Genomic DNA, 23,883 nt, shown 5'->3' with positions numbered 1-23,883 from the left:
GGCATTCACCAGGGAGAAGATTCTGGTAGAGATGGTGCATTTTGGAACAACAGTTGAGGCAGCTCTTTCAGTCAGGGAACGTTTTTAGTTTAGACTTGATGGAAAGAGTGTCTGTTTCTTGAATAGAGATTAGAGATTCTTCCGTAGGAGAGGGGCTAGATGGCAAAAGGCTGTGCCTCCTATTGTGCTTTCTTTTTTTTTTTCTCTTGGAACTCTGCGAATGAAGGTCTTGGCTCGGCGGTAGAGGACGGCTAATTCTTTGAGTGATTTTGTGCTAGACCATTTTGAGCTTTATATGTTTGAAGTACTTTGAAATCAGTTCTACTTTTGATAGGGATCCAGTGTAAAGAGTCAAGTACAGTTAAGATGTTCGTACTTTTAGTGCTAGGAAGTGTACCAGTTTGTATGAGTTGGAGGCTCTTTAGTGAGTTGTTAGATCCAGACAGAAGAGCATTGCAGTAGTCTAGTCTCAAGTGATAAATGTTTGGATTAGTTTGTCTGCATCTTGAAGGGATGTTACTTTTCTGATCTTGGCAATATTACTTAGATGAAGAAAAAAAGAACGTGTTTTCAATAGGGAAATAAAAATTGGGGTTTAATTTAATTTAATTTAATTTAATTTAATTTAATGTCAGGTCATATGTATGTAAAGCCTGATGTCAAAAGCCAGTAATGTGTAAAACTGAGTTTGACCGATTTTAGGAATGTTAATCTGCTTACCGTAATTTCCGGACTATAAGCCGCTACTTTTTTCCCACGCTTTGAACCTCGCGGCTTAAACAACGATGCGGCTAATTTATGGATTATGATACCTGTGACTGTATAAGGTGGCTTTGTGGAGCTAGGATGCTAGCATGGATGCAGCCGCATGGATGCTTAGCTCCACGCGATTTCTCAGTATCTCTCAATAACTTAACTAATGTCAAAATAACCACAGTCTACCGGCGTAGACAGAACACAACTCAAAACACTTTACACAACTCAACAAGTTTACAACAATACAAATCCAGTCTTCAAGTTCTTTAGCTCACTGGTTTCAAACTAGCGTCTGTCTTCAATCTAACGCTCTTAAAGCAACAGTGCACTTATCGTAACTGGCTAAACTAACTATTATATTACTTTTGATATTCATTTTAGCCTGTGTAAAGTTAATTGGTTTCAATGTACCGGTATGCACCTGCGGCTTATAGACATGTGCGGCTTATTTATGTTAAAAATAATTATTTAAAAAAAAATTAGTGCGTGAGGCTTATATTCAGGTGCGCTCAATAGTCCGGAAATTACGGTACATTTTTTTCCTCTTTTTAAACATCTGGGCCAAACAGGAGGTAGTGTACTCATTCAAAAATGTGGTTTTGTTGTAGTAATTCAGTGTTCAAGTGAAGCAGTCATAGAAATTCTAGACCCCAAATGACGTTGAAGTTAGACATAACAATTTGTATTAACGTGATGGGGTCGGTGTGGTGAGGCCCGAATGATCCGTTAACTCATCACCCTTCTATTGGTTAATACCATACGTCAGTTTGGAACACCTCGTTAAGGGATAACATATTTGTATTTACAAAATGTTTCAGAGAACCTTTGTAATGGAACTTTGGTGATGAACAGGAATCAGTAGTCAGACAGTGCTGCTAGCTTGGCCCTCCTGGAACATTGTTTTTTTGATTATGGATCTCGTACCAAAGCACTAGTGTCGCATGTGTCACATGTTTGTGGCGTTACATTTTCGACTTCTGCATCCAAAATGAGAAATGAAATTATTAAAGTTAATGGATAGTAACTAAAAATGTTGCTGCAGTTTGTCCATAATAAAAAAAAAATGTAGTTAAACTATTTTTGTGTGACATTATTAATGGATAGTGCTCATACGAAGGGTAAAACAAAAGGTAGCCAACGGGATGTCAAAATAAATCATTTGTAAAACTACATTTTTGTACATTGACTCCTAATCCTCTGTGTATCTCTTTGGTAGGGCTTGTTTGGTAACACAGCTGTGTCTCAGGCTGGAGGTCTGTTCGGGAACACGGCAAACACCAGCACAGCTGCAGGGTTTGGTGCAGCTTCAGGGCTCTTCGGCCAACCCAACACTGGCTTTGGTGCCGTGGGTGCACAGGTAACCAGTAAACGTTGATGTGCACCTCGGATTGGAATGCTTCTAAATGGTGGCTTAATGTTGATTTTTAAAAAAAATTTTTTTTTTAATGCCTGGGGTTTTTGTTTGTCACAGAATTTGTTTGGAAACAAACCTGGTGGTTTCGGGACAACCACAACGAGTGCTCCATCCTTTGGAACTGGAACGGGCCTGTTTGGAAACAAGCCTACCCTTACACTGGGCGCTAATACACAAACAGCCAATTTTGGTAAGTCTGATATCCTATCGTCTTGGTTTTGAAAAATTAGTTTGGGTTTTTGTTTACAGAATCATATTTCCTTAGTGCATATAGTCCTACCTTAAAATCTGAATTTGGCTCAACAAAACTGTCGTAGGAATAGTTTGGACTTGGCATGGAACCAATCTTATATTCCAAATAAGTAAAGCGGCAAGAGCTTCTGTTTGGTGTGGTTCGGTCTGCCTGAGAATGAAGAGGCAATGTAAAGATTTAATGGCAGACACACACAACAGTATGATGTCCCTCACTTATCTGATGATTTGATAGGAATTTATGCCATCATATTTTGAAAAGTGGAAATACTATTTGTTTTTGTCTACTTTGTGTTCATGGTGTTCTGGTTAGCTATGCTAGTCAGCTATCTGGCTAATGTCACCAATTTAGTTTTTCTAATTCATTCAATTCAATGTATTTATATATCGCCCAAACAATAAAAATAGTCTCAAGGTGCTATATAAAGCCCAGGGCCTGAACCCCCTGAGAACAAGCACAATGCAGACAGGGGCAATGAAAAACTCCCTGTTGATCAGGAAGAAACTTCAAGCAAAACTACGGCATATAAAGGGGGCGGGGGCATCTGCAGTGATGGAAAAAGAAGGGGAGGGAGGAGAAGGAGGAAGAGAAGGAGGAAGGAGGAAGGGGAGGGAGGAGAAGGAGGTCGGAGGAGAAGGAGGTCGGAGGAGGAGGAGGGGAGGGGAAACAATTCGAAACTTTGCAAATGAAAGCATGCACGTATCAGGATTCCCATGCTAGCATACATGTGGTAAATGTACACAATATATACAAACATAACGTGTTATATACATGCTGCACACACAATTGATCGAGGATAAGGTGGGGAGAGCGCATTCAGGTATTGGAGAACAGCTTGGTGGGTAGTTAGAGTTATGAAACAGAAAACTATGTCAATGGTGGCAAAGGTTTCTCTGAGGTTTATTCCAGCGTGCTCCTGTAGAGTCAAAGGTTTCTCTGAAGTTTATTCCAGCGTGCTCCTGCAGGGAGTCAAAGGTTTCTCTTTTCTCTGAGGTTTAATCCAGCGTGCTCCTGCAGGGAGTCAAAGGTTTCTCTGAGGTTTAATCCAGCGTGCTCCTGCAGGGAGTCAAAGGTTTCTCTGAGGTTTAATCCAGCGTGCTCCTGCAGGGAGTCAAAGGTTTCTCTGAGGTTTAATCCAGCGTGCTCCTGCAGGGAGTCAAAGGTTTCTCTGAGGTTTAATCCAGCGTGCTCCTGCAGGGAGTCAAAGGTTTCTCTGAGGTTTAATCCAGCGTGCTCCTGCAGGGAGTCAAAGGTTTCTCTGAGGTTTAATCCAGCGTGCTCCTGCAGGGAGTCAAAGGTTTCAGAGGAGGTCTATTCCAGCGTGCTCCTGCAGAGTCAATTCCAGCAACACAGAAGCAAGAAAGTGACGTTCAAGAAGCAAGAAAGTAACGTTCCAGTGTTCTAGTTTAAATGGAGTTATTGGATTGAATTTTCACAGGAGTGAGACAAAACATTTCCAAAATTCCAATTCCGTTGTATGCAAATACAAGATGTGTGCGGGTGGGAGTAGGACCCAAATGGAAAAGATCCTGGCAGGAGCGGGACAAAATATGACATAGCATTACATATATACCATTTATGTATACCATTGTCTACTGCCATCAGTTGCACCACAGATCATTTTCAGCAATATACCAAGTTTACAATTTACATTAAAGTAAATTATTTATTTTAGTTTACACTTACATTTACTTTTAGGAATTGCCTAGAAAGTATCTTGGAGCTGTGTGTCTAGTTTGTTTTTCTGACCTAATGTGCTCTTTGTTTCAATGTGTCAAGGCTTTGGTGCCAACCCCGCTGGAGGAGGCCTGTTTGGGAACAAAACTGCTGCCACTGGGCTGGGCACGACCCTGGGTGCTGGCTTCGGGGCAGGTTTGTGCCCCACATTCCATACATGCATGTTTTTAAATTGTTCTTTTTCTGTTTGCAGTGAAAACATCCAGTGTAAAAAAAGAAAAGCACAAATATCTCAGATATATAAATAATACAATACAAATACATAATTAAGACAGGTTCAAGCTGTCTTACTGAGCTAATATGAGTGCTTTTTTTATTTTCACTCAATGCTTTCACTGTAAACAGAAGACCTGTTTTTTGTACTTTTCTACATTATGTGCCCACATATTTTGTCATTTCTGTTCATTCTTTGATCTGAAGAATCTTCATGATTGATGAAGAGGTATTGATGATGAGAAGGTACAATACATGTACACTGCAACTGGCCATCGAGGCAAATGTGTTCATTTTTCTGACTGGTATTGGTGCCAAAAAGGACTGTACTTGCCGTAGGTAGCGCAGTTGGCACCCTATGGAGGTCAAATCTGGGTGTTGCTTACATGAAAAAGAAATTGATGAAGCCACCAATATGGATATGGGTAGCCACACTTCATTAACGCAGGCCTCCGTTACTCAATCAAATAACATACACACAAGTTTATGCCATTTCTATCTACCCCTCACTTGGTTATGGTGTCAATCCGTTGTCATGGTAATGCAGTAGACTCAGAGGTTCGTTATCGCGCTTATTCCGCCGATCCCTTTAGAAAAAGAATGCGTTTAGCACTGGTGTGATTGTATTTAATGAAGGCACGCCTCCTGCAGTTGCGGACGAAAAAGCAAATCTGTGCGATTGTATTTCAGCAAACACCTCAGTTAGCCTCTAGGAAATGCAATAGAGACCATTACTTTCATGTAACGGCCCTTTTTCCAATCAGGACCTTAGTCAATTGGTGGGTGAAGATGGAAGCTGTTTTATGTGGCTGTTGGTTTATTAAAAAAAAAATCTGTCTGATTGTAAAACTAGCTTGACCCAGGGTCGCTATATGTTGAGACGTAATCTGATTTAAAATCATTGGTGAATTGAGGTTTACTCTTTGCTGGTTAATGACCGGGACAGCCCCTCTTGCACAAAATAAATCTGACATTGTCCCTGTCATTAACTGGTAAATGATTAATTTGCGATTACTCTGTGATTTAAGGCTGTGAACAGTTTAAACTACTTAATTGCAAACAATGACATGGGTATCCATAGTTAATCCTAATGAAAGCAAATCTGAAAGGTTTAATGCTAAGCCTTTGTCCATATGTTGTTTTGTGTTGCAGCTGTGGGGCCTGGGCAGACTTCACTCTTTGGAAATAACCAGAACAAGCTGGGCACGACCTTGGGCACAGTGGGGGGGTTTGGAACCTCTGCATTTAACACGGGCACAGGTTCTCTTGGTCTCGGAGTGCCACAACAGCCCATGTCACTCACTGACCCCAGTGCCGCCGCGGCACAGCAGGCCGTTCTCCAGCAGCAGATCAATGCACTGGCATACTCGCCCTTTGGTGACTCTCCACTCTTCAGAAACCCCTTGTCTGACCCCAAGAAGAAAGAAGAGGTGAGAATATACATACATATATGCCACGTTAGTCTTCATTAATTACCACAAAGATTTGGGTAATTCCGTGCTAAATCACTTCCAGCCTTCTAGCTCATGTCATGGATTTGTTCCTGAATTCATGTAGCTACTAAGTAAATGAAGGAGCTGGGATTCTTAACATTTCCCTCTTGAATTTTGAGCATATAAAGGGATTCATTGTAATCGGTTTTAATTTTTACATTTCCAGTTACCAAATTACATAAATAAATCAACTAGGCACTATGATTGCTCAATTATTAAATAATAATCAGCAAAATGACCATTGGGGAAGGAATTTTGGAGTTGCCAGTGAGCAGCCTGTTGGAGTTCAAATGTCCTTGCAGTCCTTGCAGATCCTCATCATTTGGAAGAAAGTTTTTTTTTTTTCTCGTTTTTTCCCCCTCCCCTGTAAATGAGGTTTGAGTGCCAGCCATGCTGAGGTGATTGTCATTATGTGATCTGCTATATATTATTGATATGGAAAGAGAAATGTAGTGTCATGTGGCCAATATATACACACGTATGTTAATCTCCAAGTGCATTGTATTGCCTAAGAAATGACTTGTATGATCTGCACATCAATGAGAGCTGTCTGATTGCATCTAGCAACCCTTTGTTCTGACAGCGTCTGAAGCCCACCAATCCTGCAGCTCAAAAGGCTCTCATTTCAACAACCCACTATAAACTGACCCCAAGACCTGCCACACGTGTGCGTCCCAAGGCACTGACCCCCTCTGGCACCCTAAAGTCAGTGCTCTTTGATGGCCTGGATGATGACGAGCCCTCCCTGACTAATGGAACCTTTGTGCCCAGGTGAAGAAGATTTTATAATAATAATCAACTATTTTGATTATTCTTGTGTTTCTTGTCTATGCTTGATATATAAAATGTCACTGCTAATCCAAGTTGTACACAATTGTAGGAAGAACATCAAGAAGCTGGTACTGAAGAATCTTTCTAGTAGCAACCTTTCAACTGTGGACAGGGATGTAGATGACCTGGCCTCCCCTCCAGAGTATCCACTAAGGTCAGAGGTCATATGCTACCATTTGGATTGTCATTCAGCTCTGAGGCTGCAGTATGTACAACAGCAGGCATGCTATCCAAAGCAACTTAGAAAATCGTTTTGAAAATGTAGAATCAAAACTTAAAATGTAGAACTATATATAGACATAGGCAAATCATTTATAATAATGATGATAATAATAATGCTTTTTAGATCATTGTTATTATTATTATTTTCTTTTAAGAAGGAACATATCAGATCATCAGGAAAGAAAAACCTTGAGGAAATGGGTCTTCAAATTATTCTTGAAAATGGCAAGGTTTTGTCCTGATCAGATAGAATTGGGTAGGTCATTTCACCACCAAGTACCGAAGACCAGAAGTCAGGATTCCAAACTTGGTGGAAAGAAGGCATGGTGACATGATGTTTATCATAGGAACATAGTTCTGAATAACGAGTTAAAGTGGGTGGGTGCCGCTCTAATGGTTGCACTATACGCAATTAGCTCAGGAGTGATACGTGTTCTCTTTGGCTGATCAAAAAGCAGGCATGCCACAGTGTTCTTGACCGTCTGTAATGGTCTCTCCCAACATGCAAGCAAGTCGGCTTGAAGATCATTTGCAATAGCCTCGTCTTTAAAAGGCTGAGGCCTGATCTTCCAAATGAGAGAGAGAAAAACGAGAGTCTGTAGATGGAAGCCACATGTTTAGAGAAACTGGGCTGGTTGTCAATCATGACACCAAAGTGTTTTGCAGCCTTAGGTGGACTAGTAGGCAGGTTGTATTCTATTATTATGTTGGATAACTAGATTGATTGGGAATGCCAAGAGATCTCTTCAAGAGTCTTGCAAGTTGAAAGAGGTTTCTTTCTGTGCTCTGATTACCTTCTCAAATTCCAGTTTTCATAATATAAATAAATCTAAACACGGACACCCTGTTTCTCCAGTTGCATAGAGGAGTCTGAAGACGTGAACCGAACAGACATGCTTGGAGAAGATTCTTCTACATTGCCAGAGACCCCTGACCAGCAGAACACTGTGTGTGAATTCATCTCAAATAAAAGCGGAGGTGAAAGGGAAAACCGAAGTGAGCCCAGCTTGGACCCCATCAATGAGGAGACGTTCATGAAGGATGATTGTGTTCCAGAGGAGCTCGAGGAAGAGCAAGATGCACCAAAGTCCCCCCACCCAGCAGGTTTGTGTTCAGGGCTTTTCTTCCTCTATTCGTGTGGTCCCTAAAGACTGAGATTTCAGCTTATAGGTTTATTTAGTCCCTTAAAAAGTCCTAAACATCTTCAATTTAGTTTTTGATATTCAAGGTCTAGAAATGTATTAAAATGACTGGAATTGTTCGGTATGTTTTTCTTTTTTTAATGATTCATATAGTGAGTTTTTTCTGTTGATATACATGCCGTTTCCATATTCCCGTCATCACTGAAATTGACCAAAATTTTAGAATAGAATAGATAAAAAGAATGGGCCTCATTCTCGAACGCAGTTAAGAAGAATTTAAGAGGAATTTAAGAGGAATTGGATTTAGGACAACATTCGGCATTCATGAAAGTTTTCTCATCTGGGATTTGCTCTGAACTTCAGAAGACTTTCCGAACTCGAAATAGCAGTCGTAACTCGGCCAGAGTTTTCTCAAATGCGATTCCTTAAAAAACCACAAGATGGCCCCGTTGGCCATCTTGTGGTTTTTTGAGGAATCGCATTTAAGAAAACTCTCCGTGTTAATGAATTTGTGAGAAATCGTTGGTGATTGCGTTCACATCAACTCTACAGATCCTCGGATTAAAGTATCATTAACAATTACGTTTCACATGTAGGCCTATAGTCATGATTCTACGAGGCACCGTGATGTCATAAAATAAATAAAAGGACTACACCGGAATGCTGCACTCGTCTAGTGAGCGTCGTTTGGCACTGCCGTCTGTGCAAGTACGGCAATCCAGAATTTTCAAGTAGTTCCACGTTGGTGGAACGAACTGCCTAGCACTACCAGAGCAGGCGCGTCCCTCTCTACCTTTAAGAAGCTTTTGAAGACCCAACTCTTCAGAGAGCACCTCCCTTCCTAACTGGCACTTCGACTAGTGCTTAACTTGCACTTATAGCAGTTACATTCCTGCACTTCGTTTTTATTTCCTATTTCGTTTTTCTATTTCTTATGTAAAGTCGTATTTATTGTTACACTAGGTCTCTATTGCTCGTAGCTTGACTGTTCTATCCCTTGTACGTCGCTTTGGACAAAAGTGTCTGCTAAATGACTAAATGTAATGTACACGAAACCGCTTTGACATGACTCGTTTACGAGTTGCTTTCGTGTAGATTCGGTCGATTCCGACTGCACACGTCACTACGGTTGCGTGCCCTTATAAGGAGCTGGCAGGGCGTGTATGTATGCAAATTCAGGAGCACGAGAACGCGCTTTCAATTTAAGAAAACTCTTCCGGGGGAGCACAGCCCAGAAAACTTCTGCTGCGTAGGACCGCATTTTCAAGCGTGCATGAATTTGGCGGATGTCTTTTGCTTACGTTGTTTTTCCGAAGCCCGTAAGAAACATTTCAGAAGAAACTTCAGAAAATGTTCGAGAATGAGGGCCAATGTCTTTGAAATAGACATTGAAAGCAAATAAGTTGTTGGGGGGGGGGGGGGGGGGGGGGGGGGATTCTAAATAGCTGCTATTTCTTTTGTAATCTTTTTCTTCCTCCAGGGGTAGTCCTCTGCCGTGTGGGCTACTACACTATCCCATCTATGGAGGAGCTCAGCAGGATGCTCAATGAGAATAGCGAGTGTGTGGTGGAGAATTTTACCATTGGAAGGAAAGGTAAGAATAAAATGCAATCTGCACTTTAAAATAATACAATTTAAATGATATAAAAATAACAGAATTTAGTTTGCAGACGTTGATTACACACCTCTTTGCTGGCCTTACATTAATAGTAAACCAACCGAATCAATCCACTATTACCAGACGTTAAGCTAAGTTTTCACCCTGAGCTTGGTAGTGTAATGAACTGCGTCCCCGTTTCTTCCGTCTTTGGCGGAACCTTCCGGCCCACTCTTCCACCTAAAAACATAATGACTTTCCACCAACATAATACAAATCTGCGGAATAAAAAAAACGTTGTCCAAACGTCACCAAATTTGTTCCAGCACATATCTCAGCAACGTCTTGATGTATCTACACTTGGTGAACTAACTAAAGATCCTGCCTCGGGAAGTAGGGAGAATATTGCCTCATTTGACCACTAGGGCGCAATAATAAGGAAAACCCTAATTGTAGTCATTACTCTTCATGTCTTTGGTCTAAAAAAATGATTGTTATTTCAAATCAAACCTTTTGTGATGCTAATGTTCCGTTCTGAGATCGTATTTCCTGTTCTGAAATCGTATTTTTTTGGAAAAACCTCAAAACAGGAAACAGTCAATTCCTTGATGTATCGACACCGAACTTGGTAGTTAGATGAAAGCAAAGTCCTTACAGGCAAGTCTCGCCTCGCCACTTGACATCTTGGCAACAGTTCAGGGCAGCTATTTCCGGCAAAACAAGATCAGGTTCCTATCTAAATGAATGGGGAGAGACCGATAACTTCACATAGGATGGTCAAACGGATATTAAAAGTACATCACCTGACCGCGCGTTTTAAATCTGACTTAAATGGTGTGAACTTTGTTTCCCCAACCTCTCAAATAAGTAAAAAAAAAAAAAGGACATTATTCTTCTTGTTGACTTGCTCAGTGCGCATGCACCAAATTTTGTGGCGTGGCAACAGTGGAAATAAACAGATGGGTTTCCAACAATGTGATTGGCTCTTTATAATGCAGGGCAGGACTTCCAGTTCCAAATCTGCCATGTTTAGCATTATGACTTCCCTCCTATTTCCCCCATTCATTTTCTTGTCAGTGATTTTGTCTCTTCTTATAACGTCCAAAATAACTTATGCCATTTCACCATTAGGGAGCACTTCAATAAGCAAACATGGGCATTTGTTCATAAAATTAGGCAAACATGATCTTCAGACCAGGACTCACTAAAGGTTATTGTGTTGGATTCTTGATTTTCAAAAGCATTTTTCCAGGACGGCTGATTTAAATTGGTGGCAAAGCTGTAACACAAGAAATTATCTCAGCCAGTCTTTGGTAAACTGTTCTAAAACCTGATGGTAGAGCTTACGGCCACGCCCTAGAGATGGTGGCATTACGTTTGACCATGCCCTAAAGATGATGGCATTACGTTTGACCATGCCCTAAAGATGATGGCATTAAGTTTGACCACGCCCTAGAGATGATGGCATTGAGTTTGACCACGCCCTAGAGATGATGGCATTGAGTTTGACCACGCCCTAGAGATGATGGCATTGAGTTTGACCACGCCCTAGAGATGATGGCATTGAGTTTGACCACGCCCTAAAGATGATGGCATTGAGTTTGACCACACCCTAGAGATGATGGCATTACGTTTGACCACGCCCTAAAGATGATGGCATTACGTTTGACCACGCCCTGCTAGGCTGCTTGGCCCCCTCATCGCTGCTGTATATCTTTTATTCTGTTCACTATCAGACAGTTTTCTTTTTTCAATTTTAAATGACAAACGGATTGCCAGATCAAAATTCCTTCAAAGTTATGCGTCAATCAAATTTGAAGACATGGCCTATAATGACACTACTGTCAATATCTTCTGATTGTAAAGGTTACAACTGCCACATTTCAATATCTCTTAGAACTGCTTAGGCTAACAATCTGACATTTGGTGTACTTGGCCTATTTGCCTACATTTCTAGTGTGAATAGCTGATCTTCATGAAACTTGATAGGCTCATTTGTTGTGGCACATAAAATCTATGTACCAAATGTGAAACACACAGGAAGAAGGTACAGTAATACACACATTCACATTTTGGCTCATCTCTCATCAACCGCATGGGTTAGAACAAAACTACGTCTTTCCACTGGTTCCTTATGATTTCCCAAATCTAATGGGCCTAGAACTGCCAATTTCCAGCCCCAAAGTTTCCCACCGTTTCAATTTTCAGGGATTAAAGTATTCCGGCACCGGCGTTTGGCGTGCGGCGTTTGAAAAAAAGTCTTATAAATTTTTTTTTTAAAAAAAAACACGTCTCGATATCATCACCATCACTTTCGAGTTTATGAGTTCGTCTGCCAATGAAATGAAAGGAGAACAACTCTCCCGCTCTCAAAATAACATTATTAGCCAATCAGAAGTAGATTGGGGCGGGTCTTGGGAAAATGTGCTTCAAACACCGACTTTTCTCTATCGCTCTGCCTATGCTGCGTAGATGCCCGAGTAGAGATGTCACCGAAGGAGAGTAGGATGGAGAGTAAGTTCATGAATCCTGGGGAAGATGCCCTCCTAGTTCATAAAGGATTGAAAAATAAATGGCGCTGGGCATGGATAGAAGAGATAGGGAAGGACAGTAAGCCTTTTGGTAGCTGGTGTAACTAAGAAGTTAAGAGAAGCAGGTGCTTGCTTCTGCACTTTGTGCTCAAAAAGATACTATATGCAACGACCCGGAAAAAAGTGCTTCCACGTCATGAGTAGGGTTGGGTACCGAGAACCGGTACCAATATGGAACCGGTTCCAATACAACCGGTACCTACCCGGACCGAAATGCAACGCAGATTTCGGTGCTTCATTTCGGTGCCTGAGCCAATTGAAAACGGTTGCTAGGCAGATTCCGCGGGGCACATGTAAAACTGCCCCAGCTCCCAATGTAAACTTTGTCCTGTGTCGCTCACGCTCATTGGTGTTTTCATAGCAACAGTCTTATGACAGTGAAGAGCATGCAGCATTTCACAGAGCAAGCACAAACAGAACTAGCCATCAACCTTTTAACAGAGAAAATACCGAAAGGTAAACGGTCAAAAGTGTGGCTGTATTTCGCACCAAAATATTCAAACATCGCGACGTGCAGCAAATGCAACAAAACAATTGCGTGAAAAGAGTGGAGAGAAGGCAAAGAGTCAACGGCAGTTCAGCAACCGAAGACTGAAAAATAAACGGAGATGACAGCTATACTTAACCTACGGTAGTCTCTTAAAGGGGCAGTACACATTTTCTCGTACTCAGTGTGTTCAAGTAACAAGATTAACTATAAACAAGCTAGAAAAGATGGGTATAAACAAATCATAAAATGCTGAAATTTCATGAAATAAATGCAAACAAAATAATACATTTTTGACTCCAAAGGCAAATATGCTCATATTTTTGCAAAAGAAGTTTGAAGCTGTTTTTTGTATTTATTTATATTTATTTAAGTATACTATAAACTGTTGTTTACAGTTAATATAATGTTCATAGTTTGAAGTTAAAAAGTTTGAAGCCAAGTGTTTTGTATGTATTTATATTTATAATATACTTTAAACAGTTAATATATTGTTCAATTTGAAGAAAAAAAATTGAATTGAACAAAAGAATTGCTGAAGTATTGAAGCTGTAGTGTGTGTACAGAGTGTGTGTGTGTGTTTTGTATTTATTTAAGTATAGTCTAAACTTTTGTTAACAGTTCATATATTATTTAAGTTTTAAGTTAAAAGGTGTTTTGTATTTATTTATATATATAATCTACTTTAAACAGTTCATATATTTGGCAATAAAGCCTTTCTTAAATGTCGTCAATCGTAAACATTTTTTTATTTTTTTATAAAAGTATCGGTTCCGGCACCGTTTAGGCACCGGTATCGTTTTAAAAGTATCGGTTATGTACCGGTATCGGATAAAAACCAAACGATACCCATCCCTAGTCATGAGTTAGACTCTGCTCATAGAGCAGCCGTTTGTGCTCTCCAACACACAACGCCGTTACCGGGAGCAACAACCACAGCTGATGTACCAGCATCAATAACGTGTGTGTGACCTGAAAATACGCGTGTGCACGTTCATCGCATAGCAAGATCTGTCTTTCAGGCCCGCCCAACCCGTGGTGAATTTATGCCAAAAAATAGCTGAAGACAATTGCTTTGACTAAACTGTCGATATCCAATCAGCATGCCAGCTATTTTAACACACACGGCATAACACCAGAGATTAAAAGACGTATTTCGGAAAAGTTAAAAAAACGGCGAAGCCACCAACAAGAACATGGACAAAGTCCTGTTTTGTATTTATTTCACAACATTTAAGTTACCAGTTCTTGTAACATTTTAATGTTTTTTATTTTATTGATATATTTTCTATTAATTTCCTAGTATTTAATTTACGATTATTTCTTTTGAACAAAGTAATTATGGAAATGTTGCAATATAAAACTACATTATTATCTACAGTTCAACGGTTTAAAAAGTGAATCGCTGTCCTTTTTCATATATCCTCAATTAAATGCTTCCAAATCAAATCTTCTTCCACTGACTGAATTTCACATACCCTTATAACATGTCACCTTGGGATTGTAGGTCATCTTGTAACCTTTCAAGGACGAAGCTTAGCAGCAAAACTTGATATCAAAAGAAATCGTAAATGCTACATGTGTTAGTACCATATTGTAGTGAGGTGGAGTAGTATTGCTGACCTTTCTTGGGATTGCAGTTTCAAAAGTCTCACCATAATCTGCAATCATTCATTTCTAAATGTTTTTTTGTTTGTTTGTTTGTTTTTTTGTTTGCGAATGTGTCCACGCCACGGGACGATGCCCCCCCCCCCCCCCCCCCCCTCCCATTCACCCACACACCCAAAAGTTCAGGCTCAGGATTTTTTTTTGCTTTAACCCCTGAATTTTGCAAAAAAGGCAGGGACACAAACTTGCATGAGTCCCTTTTATTAATTGTTATGGACTTTGGTGTGCCATAATGCTGATGAAAGACGCCACATTTTCGTCTTCACGTCTTCAAATTCCATGCCTACGGCGCTGCAACTGACACATTTCGACATCTCAAGAACTCAAGATAACATTTATAAATTTGGTATGCTACATTTGCCCACATCTCCTTCAGTTCCCCTCGGATTGCTCAACAAAATGGCCATTAATGGCCGATCAAATTTCAGCAGTCAATATAAGCCATAATGGTCAATCTTGATTACATTTTGTAGGCTCATTCATAATGGCATCGCTAGTTGAGGCTAAATTGTTGTAATTGAATTCATGCTGGTATTTGAATTGGTTTCTTTTGCCACAAAATAATCCAGAAATGCATGTGTGCATAAACGCTTTGCTTTGTTTACGTTAATGTTTGTTTGTTTCAGGCTACGGCTCCGTGTTCTTCCCTGGTGTAGTCAATCTGACCAATATGAATCTGGATGACATCGTGCATTTTAGACGAAAGGAAATCATTATCTATCCTGATGACATGACCAAACCTCCAGTGGGGGAAGGCCTTAACAGGTAAGGTTAAGCTATTTTGGAGACACTTTTCTTTGAAGCGACTTACAAAACAGAGACATAAAAACAATCATGAGAAAATATAAGCAACCGAAGCGAATAACAATATGAAGTACCCTATTCCAAGTAAAATCATGGATTATTACAGTGATACAAATATGTAGGTAAAATACAGCTATTATAGATATGCATAATTAATGTTGAAAGATTCTGTGAATTGACATGAAATGTGGCATGTATTTAGGAACCCTTGAATAGATTTGATCAGAAGAATTTAGCCTTGGACAGTAACCACATTGTTCAAACCAAGGCTGAGCTTCTTTTCATCTTGTATACTTATATATTTGAGCTTCCTTTCTATTTGTATACTTATTCCTTTCTATTTGTCTCTTGCCTCACTTGTGATCTGTAACTAGACGAGCTGAGGTGACGCTTGATGGAGTATGGCCAAATGACAAGACCACTTGTAGCCAGATAAGAAGCCCTGATCGATTGGTTGACATGAACTATGAGGGGAGACTGGAGACGGCATCCCGGAAACAAGGCGCCCGCTTCCTTGAGTACCGACCAGAGACGGGATCTTGGGTGTTTGAGGTATGCGTGCATTGGTAGCTATGTCCTGATGAAGTTGAATGTTAATATTCAGTGTTTATGATTATTAAAGGTATATATGTAATATTGTGAACATTCTATGGAGATGTTTTACACCCCTTCTTGGCAAAGTACTCATTGCCTCAACGAGTTAATTCATGTAAATTCAAAACCACTTCCATCTTTGCATCCAGCTCCAAACCCCATTTGTCTTAAATTAATTATTCCTCATGTCCTTATTGCTTTGACATGGAACATATATCAGAAGAAAGAGCAGAACTTAAAATACTAGTGTCTTGTTTGGGCAGCATTTTATTGCATACATAATACATCTCATAATATAGGCTCTGGGCTCTGTAAAGCGCCTTGAGACAATTGTATTGTTATGGCGCTATATAAATAAAATTTTATTTAATTATATTATGTACAATAATTTATGTACAGTGTTTATTTCGTCATTGGACTGTATCCCCAGAAAGCCTTATAAAGATGCTTGAGTCTGACAGACAGAGCACATAACAAAGCTCGAGACAAACATTATATCCTGGTGCCACTGGTGTAACCAGCTTCTATGGATGATGGCAATGGCACTACTTTTCAGAACTATGGACTTTTTACCCACATTACATCATGCATCAATCACATGAAAAGGAAGGGTTACATGTTTTGTGAGGGCCTATAGGAATTGTTCTTCTGTCAAACTTAACAGCAGGATGTTGGACTTAGTATATAAACATTATATATAGTATATAAAAATGATATAAAGTATACAAGTATTTTTATATCTTGCTTTTCACTTGCTTCTATTTGATTGATTATTCCTGGAGCCATTTTGCAATCTGAATCAGGGAATGATTTCCAGATCTAACCATTTTTTACTGGTGGAGGAAGCTCTCAAAGTGAACTTTGGTTAACAATTGTATGCGGTGGCATGTGCTTTGATGTGCAGTAGTTGAACAAACAGCAAAGAAAAGAAGGCATATTTTAGGCTTCTTCTATTATTAAATATTTGATAAATGTTTCCAAATGTTTGGTCTGCATTTGATGCTGTTAAGTAGACTGTCTCTGTTTGTTGCCTAATTCTGTGTCTTGACAAATTATTTATTAATTACTATTATTATTAAATTATTAATTTACAATAGATTCCCTCATCTTTTTGTTGCAGGTCGCTCACTTTTCCAAGTATGGGTTACAGGACTCGGACGAGGAAGAAGAAATTAAGAGCGATTTAAAGAAAGTAAAGACTGGGCCTCCAGCTCCAGGTCTGCAGCCTGCGCCCCCAAACTCTCAACCACTGGGGCAGTCACAGGTAGTTGGCCAGTGGCGCTCTTAATAACTGGAGCCTGCAATATTAGTGATGTCTGGTAATTGCTCTATATCTGGTCTGCAACAACAAACTGCCAGAACAAACGTCAACCAAAGTACTTTATATATTTCAACCAAATCATAAATACTATCTTCCGGTCCCCCTCTACTCATTGGTAGAATACACGCATGTCAGTTTTTATTCAAAATGCGATCATTTATTTGAATGTATGGAAAAAATAAACATATAAGACTGGAACTATAACTGGTTCGAACGGCAAGTCACACCTGTCCCAACATGGTTCATCGTGTAATGTTTTCTGTTTTTAAAATACATTTTCTCTTGATCAATGAATTGTTAATGGCGGGGGATAAACAGTGTCGCCGGATAACCTACTATTCACATTTTAAACAATGCATTGTTGTCATGGAGACGTTTACTCTTTTAGATAGTGTTGCTAAGTGCACAATTTCTGAGAACACCAGCTACTTTCTAAATCACAATAATGTGGACAACTGCGTTTTATTTCATTTGCGATTCATAGGTTTGTTCAAACTTTACTTTTGGAAAACATACAGCCCTAATGACACATTCCATGTTTGAAAGCCACTTATAGTTGTATGCAAAGGTTCTGGCCTCTTGAGGAATTGACAGACGTTGTTAACCTTCTTGAGTCTGAGGCCTCAGTCAGGCACCTTTGAGGTAGAGTCACATGCATTTGGGAGAAATCGTTGGTGATTGCGTTCACATCAATTCTACAGACGTCCTCGGATTTAAATCATTAAAATGATAATAAATACGACAAATATTTGTATCATTAACAATTACGTTTCACATTTATAGTCATGATTCTACGAGGCATCGTGATGTCCTAAAAAATCCTAAAAGCACTAAACGAACACTGCAAATGGCAGTGAATACATAAATAAAAGCACTAAACTCAATCGCGTGGATATGTCCATAGTGGAATAGAATGGACACATCTACATTCTACAACAGTACCTCCACCTCTGCACCGGTGAAGTTAAGTCTGCGTTTACTGGACCGTGTGTTGTTATGTGCAGATTAAGTAAACTGCATTACCCAGAATGCACTAGGCATACGGGCTGTAGACGTGATGGTTACATGTTTGCCCTCATAAGGAGTTGGCGGGGCGTTTCTGTATACAAATTCAGGTGTACGAGAACGCTCGTTCGATTTAAGAATCGGTGCACAGCTAAGAACACTTTGGCGGTTTAAGAACATATTTCCAGGCGTTCATGAATCCGGCGGAGATATTTTCTTAGGTTGGTCTTTCGAAGTTCGTAAGTTATTTAAGAAGACACTTAAGAAAATGTTCAAGAATGAGGTCCAATAATCTCAAAGTGCTACACACCCTATTATTTAGCAGAAAATCAGTAACATTAATCTCAGAGAATAATTATTATTATAAGGATTATTTTAAGTTTTTGGCTAAATCAACAATTTTCAAAAGTCTATGTGTGATGGGAATGATTTTCTGTTTAAAAAAAAATGCATTTTCCGTTAACATTTGGTGAATCCGGTTTTTTTTCCGTTTCAGCTCATTTTGTTCACCCTGAGGTAGATTGATGGCTTAAAGTGAGTGAATAATATGTGCCGCCCTTAGATTGTTGTTTGCCAGCCATCAACAGAACAGAAGACTAAACATTTTTTGTTTTAAATGCGATTGGGAAGACGAGCGAGTGAATGTGACTGAATGTGGCTTTAGCGGAGGTGTGTGGGTCAACCGTTGAAAAGGGGGGCGTGGCTGTAGCAGAGTTCAGCGCAGACGTGACATTTTCTCTGTGGTTTTGTTCTTTAATTAATGTTTGTTCATCGTTGCAATCGTTGTTGTGTTTATTTGAAAGAAATACAGCCTTGCAGCCCAAAATACAGGGGATTTGTATGCACAAAAAGATGTTTCCGTCTGAAAGTTGCAATTCCGTTTCAAAGGGTACATTCCGTGAATTCCGTTATCACGGAAAATCATTGGCCCTAGTGTGATATACTGTAAAAATGACATTTTGAGCTCCGAAAAATTGTGTACACAAGTGTTTGCTACTTGGGAACCTGGTCAAAACAAACCAATGTAGGTTGGAGGCAAAACAAGGGTGGATTAACTCCTGGTGCTTTAATTCAATAAATGTAACAATATAATCATGCCATTTTCAACACTTCTGTATTGAGGGTACTCATCTAAAGTATTATTGTCCCACGTATTTGTCAATGTGGGTGTACCGGTATGTGTGCTAATGTCTCAGGCAACTGTAATTTGTAGTAATGGTCAAGTGCCAATAGATGGCAGTAGCTGCATTTGAAATAAAATTCCTTCAGTGCAAGTGAGTTTCCGGAAAATCAATACTCCCACCAACAATTACTGTAATGTAAGCAGACAGACTGGATTGCAGAGCATTCCCCATGGTTTTCTAATGTCCAAAGATGGTGATCCCTTCTTCATCCCCTAGGAGCCCACTTCATGTTTTTTTTGGATGATATCCTAAGTACAACCTGAACACAACTGCAACTAAGTTTGTCAAATTGGTGCAACGTTAGGGTAACTTATCCCAAGTTTGTAGTTGACTTAATTATCTAGCTTGCTGCCTGAGTTAGTGTAACGCTAGTTAGCAGTTGAACTTCGGTTAGCTACATGATGGTGACAAAGAAGTTTATATGCTGTTGGCTATCGTTAACTTGGATATCAGTTCCATAGACATACAGCGTAATGCAGTAACAGAGGGAATTGGAGATAAAGGCCTCATAACCTTCTGTTGCTGAGGTAAATAAAGGCCCTGGTCACTATGTGAGGAAATACGGTATTTTAATTATACTAAGAGTAGAATAGAGTAGCATCTCATCCAGTTTCATAATATGCAATGCCAACCAACAGAGCAGATGTAAAACAGTACTCTGAAGTGGAGGCTATGTACTGTGCATCACTTCAGAGAGAAAAAACGTTTGTCTAACTTCAGCTTAGGGAGGTATATTTGAGTTGTGGAGCTGATAAGCTATCGAAACATAGCTTGTTTAAAACACCCATCACAAAAATCATCCTCAATGGGATCGCGTTTATGAAATGACTTGTTTAGATCCAATATAATTGGTTGCGAAATACAGCTAATGAGAGAGTTTGTGTTATGGCATAATGATATATTGATAGCCTACCGATATTTACTGCATCGACAGAAATGTTAAAATGCCTGAAATAATTTGAGTGTCTACTCGGAATGTCTTTGTAAGTTACAAGGCAAAGCTAAAGTTTTTGTGATTTTTTTTTTTTTTTTTTTTTTTTTTATATAGCCATAAAAGGCGATTTTATTGTAATGAAAATAAAGAGAAATAAAAAACCGTCTGCATGTAGCCACTTAGTTGCTGTGCCTGATACAGCTGGCCATATGATATGCTACCCACAGAGATTGGTTTATTATTATTATTATTATTATTTTAATTATGACAGACAGACAGGATTTGCCTAGTTGACCAATCTAAAACTCTTTTTGGATGCATACATTTGACTCTTAATATGTCCATGATGCTTATTGAATAAGATCTTGCTCTCTTTCACAGAAGATGGTTTTACCTGAGCTGCTGGGCCATGTGTCGGAGATGGACAGTGACATGGCCGACATCACCCAGGAGCCCACTGTAGATGGCCTTTTGGAAGAGGGGGATTTTGGAAGTCCTGTTGCATTGGAGCAGCAGCTGCCTGAACCTGACTCTCTTGTGTCCGCTTCAAGTCATATCCCCTCTTCTCTGGGCATCAACCCCCACACGCTTCAGGTACTAATTAACCTGCATGCACACATTGATACATTTCATGGCAACACCAAGATTTTACTTATCATAATGTCAATTCTCATTTGGTCATTGCATTCTTTTATTTAGTAATTGTAATTTCTTGGTACTTGCTCTGTTCTGAGCGCCAATGGAATGTGCACCGGTGTGATTCTACGGTGTGACGTCAAGTTTATGTCTATTTGACAGTGTTTCAGGTTGTTGGTATGGGTGAAAAAGATGTCAAAGGTCTTTTATTTGTATTTATTTATTTATTTATTTATTTAATCTGGTTTTCATTTATATATTGCCTTGCTTTCAAATAAGACTTAGGGCTGTTGTAATTTAAGTGTAAGTAATGATTTATGCTTGAAATAACACTTTTATGCTTGACATGGCTAAGTATGGCTAATGCTATCTTTTTAATCACCACATTTTAACACAATCTTCATAAACTCACCTGCCGTAGACAGTGTTAGTTTACAGTAGCCTAGTTGCTAGCTTGGTACATTTTGAAATCACTTGGCGGGCCGGATCTGGCCCGGATCTGGCCTGCGGGCCGGGAGTTCGATCCCCCTGAAGAGGAGCTCAACAGGGTTGAAATCATGTGATATACTTGGCCACTGCAGTACTTTCACCTTTTTGAAGAATGCATTTGTGGCCTTAGAAGAATGTCCGGGGTATTGTCATGTTGGAAAAAGTGCATGATGCTCCAGGGTGTGGAGAGAGGGTACTACCGTTATACAAGTGCCTAGAAGTTATACAGTGCCTTTGTGAAAACACCTTTTCCAGTGCCATGCCTCACTGCGGGGACCATGCACACTTGCAACGCCATACATTTGCGATGCTTTAAGATCCAAAACAGATTGACCACAAATTGAATCCATTTGATTTCAATCCAAAAACATTCATAACCTTAGTCCATTAGAGTATTGAATCCTGAAAGTCTTCACTTTTGTGAATATGGGCCTTTCTTGAGCATTCAATAGAAAGTAATAATATAAATGTGTCTTACCATTGTTGGTGGACAGTTAATCGTATTATACAGCATGACTGGGACGTTCTAATTGTTCTCATTTTTTATTTTTTTAACAAACAGATCATGAAGGCTTCTTTGTTTGTCGGGGATGATGAGGATGACGGAGACCAATATCAACAGGAAGTGTCCGATCTTCAGATGTCCTCTCTTCAATCTCTGGAAAGGCGATATGGTGAGCGCTTGTCTACCTCTGCCCAGTTTCTGTACTGCATATAGACTTGGGCTGGAGTTACACTAGTGGTCTTCATTCACAATTCAATTATTTATTTTGACTACCTAGTTACACGTACCAAAATAGGAGACTCATGCAGATTAAAATGTTGTGTGAAATGTGAATAATATGAATAACATGTCATCCCACTCGCACAAATTGGGTTGGAATCACATATACCTTAAAATTCTACTAGCACAGTAGTCACATGGTCAGATAGTCAACGCATATTCATTTCATATCCAGTCAAGTCACATACTGTATTTTCCCCACTATTAACTGCACAGTGTATAAACCGCATTACAGTATTTATGTAATCTTACAAAACAGTCGTGTATTAACGCCGTATATTCAACGCTACGTCATGTAAAACTGAATGCCATGTAGTTTATGAAGTAGTCGTATGAAGTAGGGATAGGTAGGGGTACAAGCAAAAATACTACACTCTGCCTGCACACATACACACACACACACACACACACACACACACACACACACACACACACACACACACACACACACACACACTTATAGGCTTCCTGGTGTCATGTGGGAAATGGACGCTAAACGTTTAAGCCTAATTGTTAATCAGTCCTCTGGCGAGTTAGTAGGCTACCTTATACACACTTGAAGTGGGAATCAAAACCATTGAATTAACATGTTAGTAGGCTACCTTATACACACTTGAAGTGGGAATCAAAACCATTGAATTAACATGTATGTACCTCTCACAAGTCACAGAGGTTCACGCTCTTTGACCCTGTATGAACCTCTCACGAGTCACAGAGGTTCATGCTCTTTGACCCTGTATTTACCTCTCACGAGTCACAGAGGTCACGCTCTTTAACCCTGTATGTATCTCTCAGAGGTTCATGCTCTTTGACCCTGTATGTACCTCTCACGAGTCAGAGGTCACGCTCTTTGACCCTGTATGTATCTCTCACGAGTCACAGAGGTTCACGCTCTTTGACCCTGTATGAACCTCTCACGAGTCACAGAGGTTCACGCTCCATAGTATTCCATTCATAACAGTCGGTGGGAGTCCATGACACATTATCATTATGGAAGACTGAGGGTAAATGAGGAATTGTAACCTATTCCATGTTGTTTTCCCCTGATTGTATTAATGGGATTCATATGTGAACGGGGGTGAGAGAGAGAGAGAGAGAGAGAGAGAGAGAGAGAGAGAGCCACTCACACTTTACCCGTCAGACCTGTCGGAGAAGTGGAAAAAATAAGCAGAGTACTTGCAACTGGGGTTAAGTGTGGGATTGGAGATGCTGGCTGATGTCGGAAGGCAACTACAAGTCCAACAGTGTATTGTTGTGACTGTTACGGGACTTGGTATTGTATTGGTAGTTAGTGCAAGCGCACTGTTTACTTTATGTGGTTCAGGAAGCCTTTGAAAGAAAGAAACTAAAGTATTCAATTCCATTTGATTTATATAGCAGAGCCCCTGGAGCAAGCACAAAGGTGCAAAAGTATGCAGAAATTGTAGTATAAGCGAGGGAACGACGTTGGTAAGCACATGCGGGACCAGTAGAGATGGGTGTTTGTCCTCGAAAAACAACATCTGGAGCTGGAATCCTGCCCTCTACTATAAACAACTAATCACCAGTCTGGAAAGGCCAAACTGACATTTAATCTCACCGGAACTTTCTGTTTATTTCCACCATTAACATTTGTATTTACTTTTTTAGCGTTATTTTAGTGACAGTTCAAATGTTCTTTATGTTGTATTAAAACTGTTAAAACTGCTGAAGAATTCCAGCTATCTTTATTTTTAAGGTCTGCTTGAC

General features: G+C 39.8%; 1 protein-coding gene across 2 annotated transcripts in view; it reads left to right on the top strand.

Annotated features, from left to right (window-relative positions):
• The window catches only part of nup98 (nucleoporin 98 and 96 precursor), a 60,061-nt gene that overhangs the window by 23,126 nt on the left and 13,052 nt on the right, over window positions 1–23,883 (top strand). For both annotated transcript variants that reach the window (XM_012818512.3, XM_031586004.2), the window contains 13 exons: window positions 1,973–2,113; window positions 2,228–2,360; window positions 4,203–4,295; window positions 5,526–5,803; window positions 6,450–6,637; window positions 6,747–6,851; window positions 7,776–8,023; window positions 9,542–9,655; window positions 15,031–15,169; window positions 15,583–15,760; window positions 16,923–17,066; window positions 20,628–20,840; window positions 21,934–22,045. In XM_012818512.3, coding sequence (XP_012673966.1) covers window positions 1,973–2,113; window positions 2,228–2,360; window positions 4,203–4,295; window positions 5,526–5,803; window positions 6,450–6,637; window positions 6,747–6,851; window positions 7,776–8,023; window positions 9,542–9,655; window positions 15,031–15,169; window positions 15,583–15,760; window positions 16,923–17,066; window positions 20,628–20,840; window positions 21,934–22,045 — 2,086 coding nt within the window. The remainder of the gene's footprint in view (window positions 1–1,972; window positions 2,114–2,227; window positions 2,361–4,202; window positions 4,296–5,525; window positions 5,804–6,449; window positions 6,638–6,746; window positions 6,852–7,775; window positions 8,024–9,541; window positions 9,656–15,030; window positions 15,170–15,582; window positions 15,761–16,922; window positions 17,067–20,627; window positions 20,841–21,933; window positions 22,046–23,883) is intronic.

This window comes from Clupea harengus, chromosome 19 (genome assembly GCF_900700415.2).
Source record: "Clupea harengus chromosome 19, Ch_v2.0.2, whole genome shotgun sequence".
Lineage (NCBI taxonomy): Eukaryota > Metazoa > Chordata > Actinopteri > Clupeiformes > Clupeidae > Clupea > Clupea harengus.
Note: the sequence above shows the minus strand (reverse complement) of the source record. Positions and strands in the feature narration are given on the sequence as shown.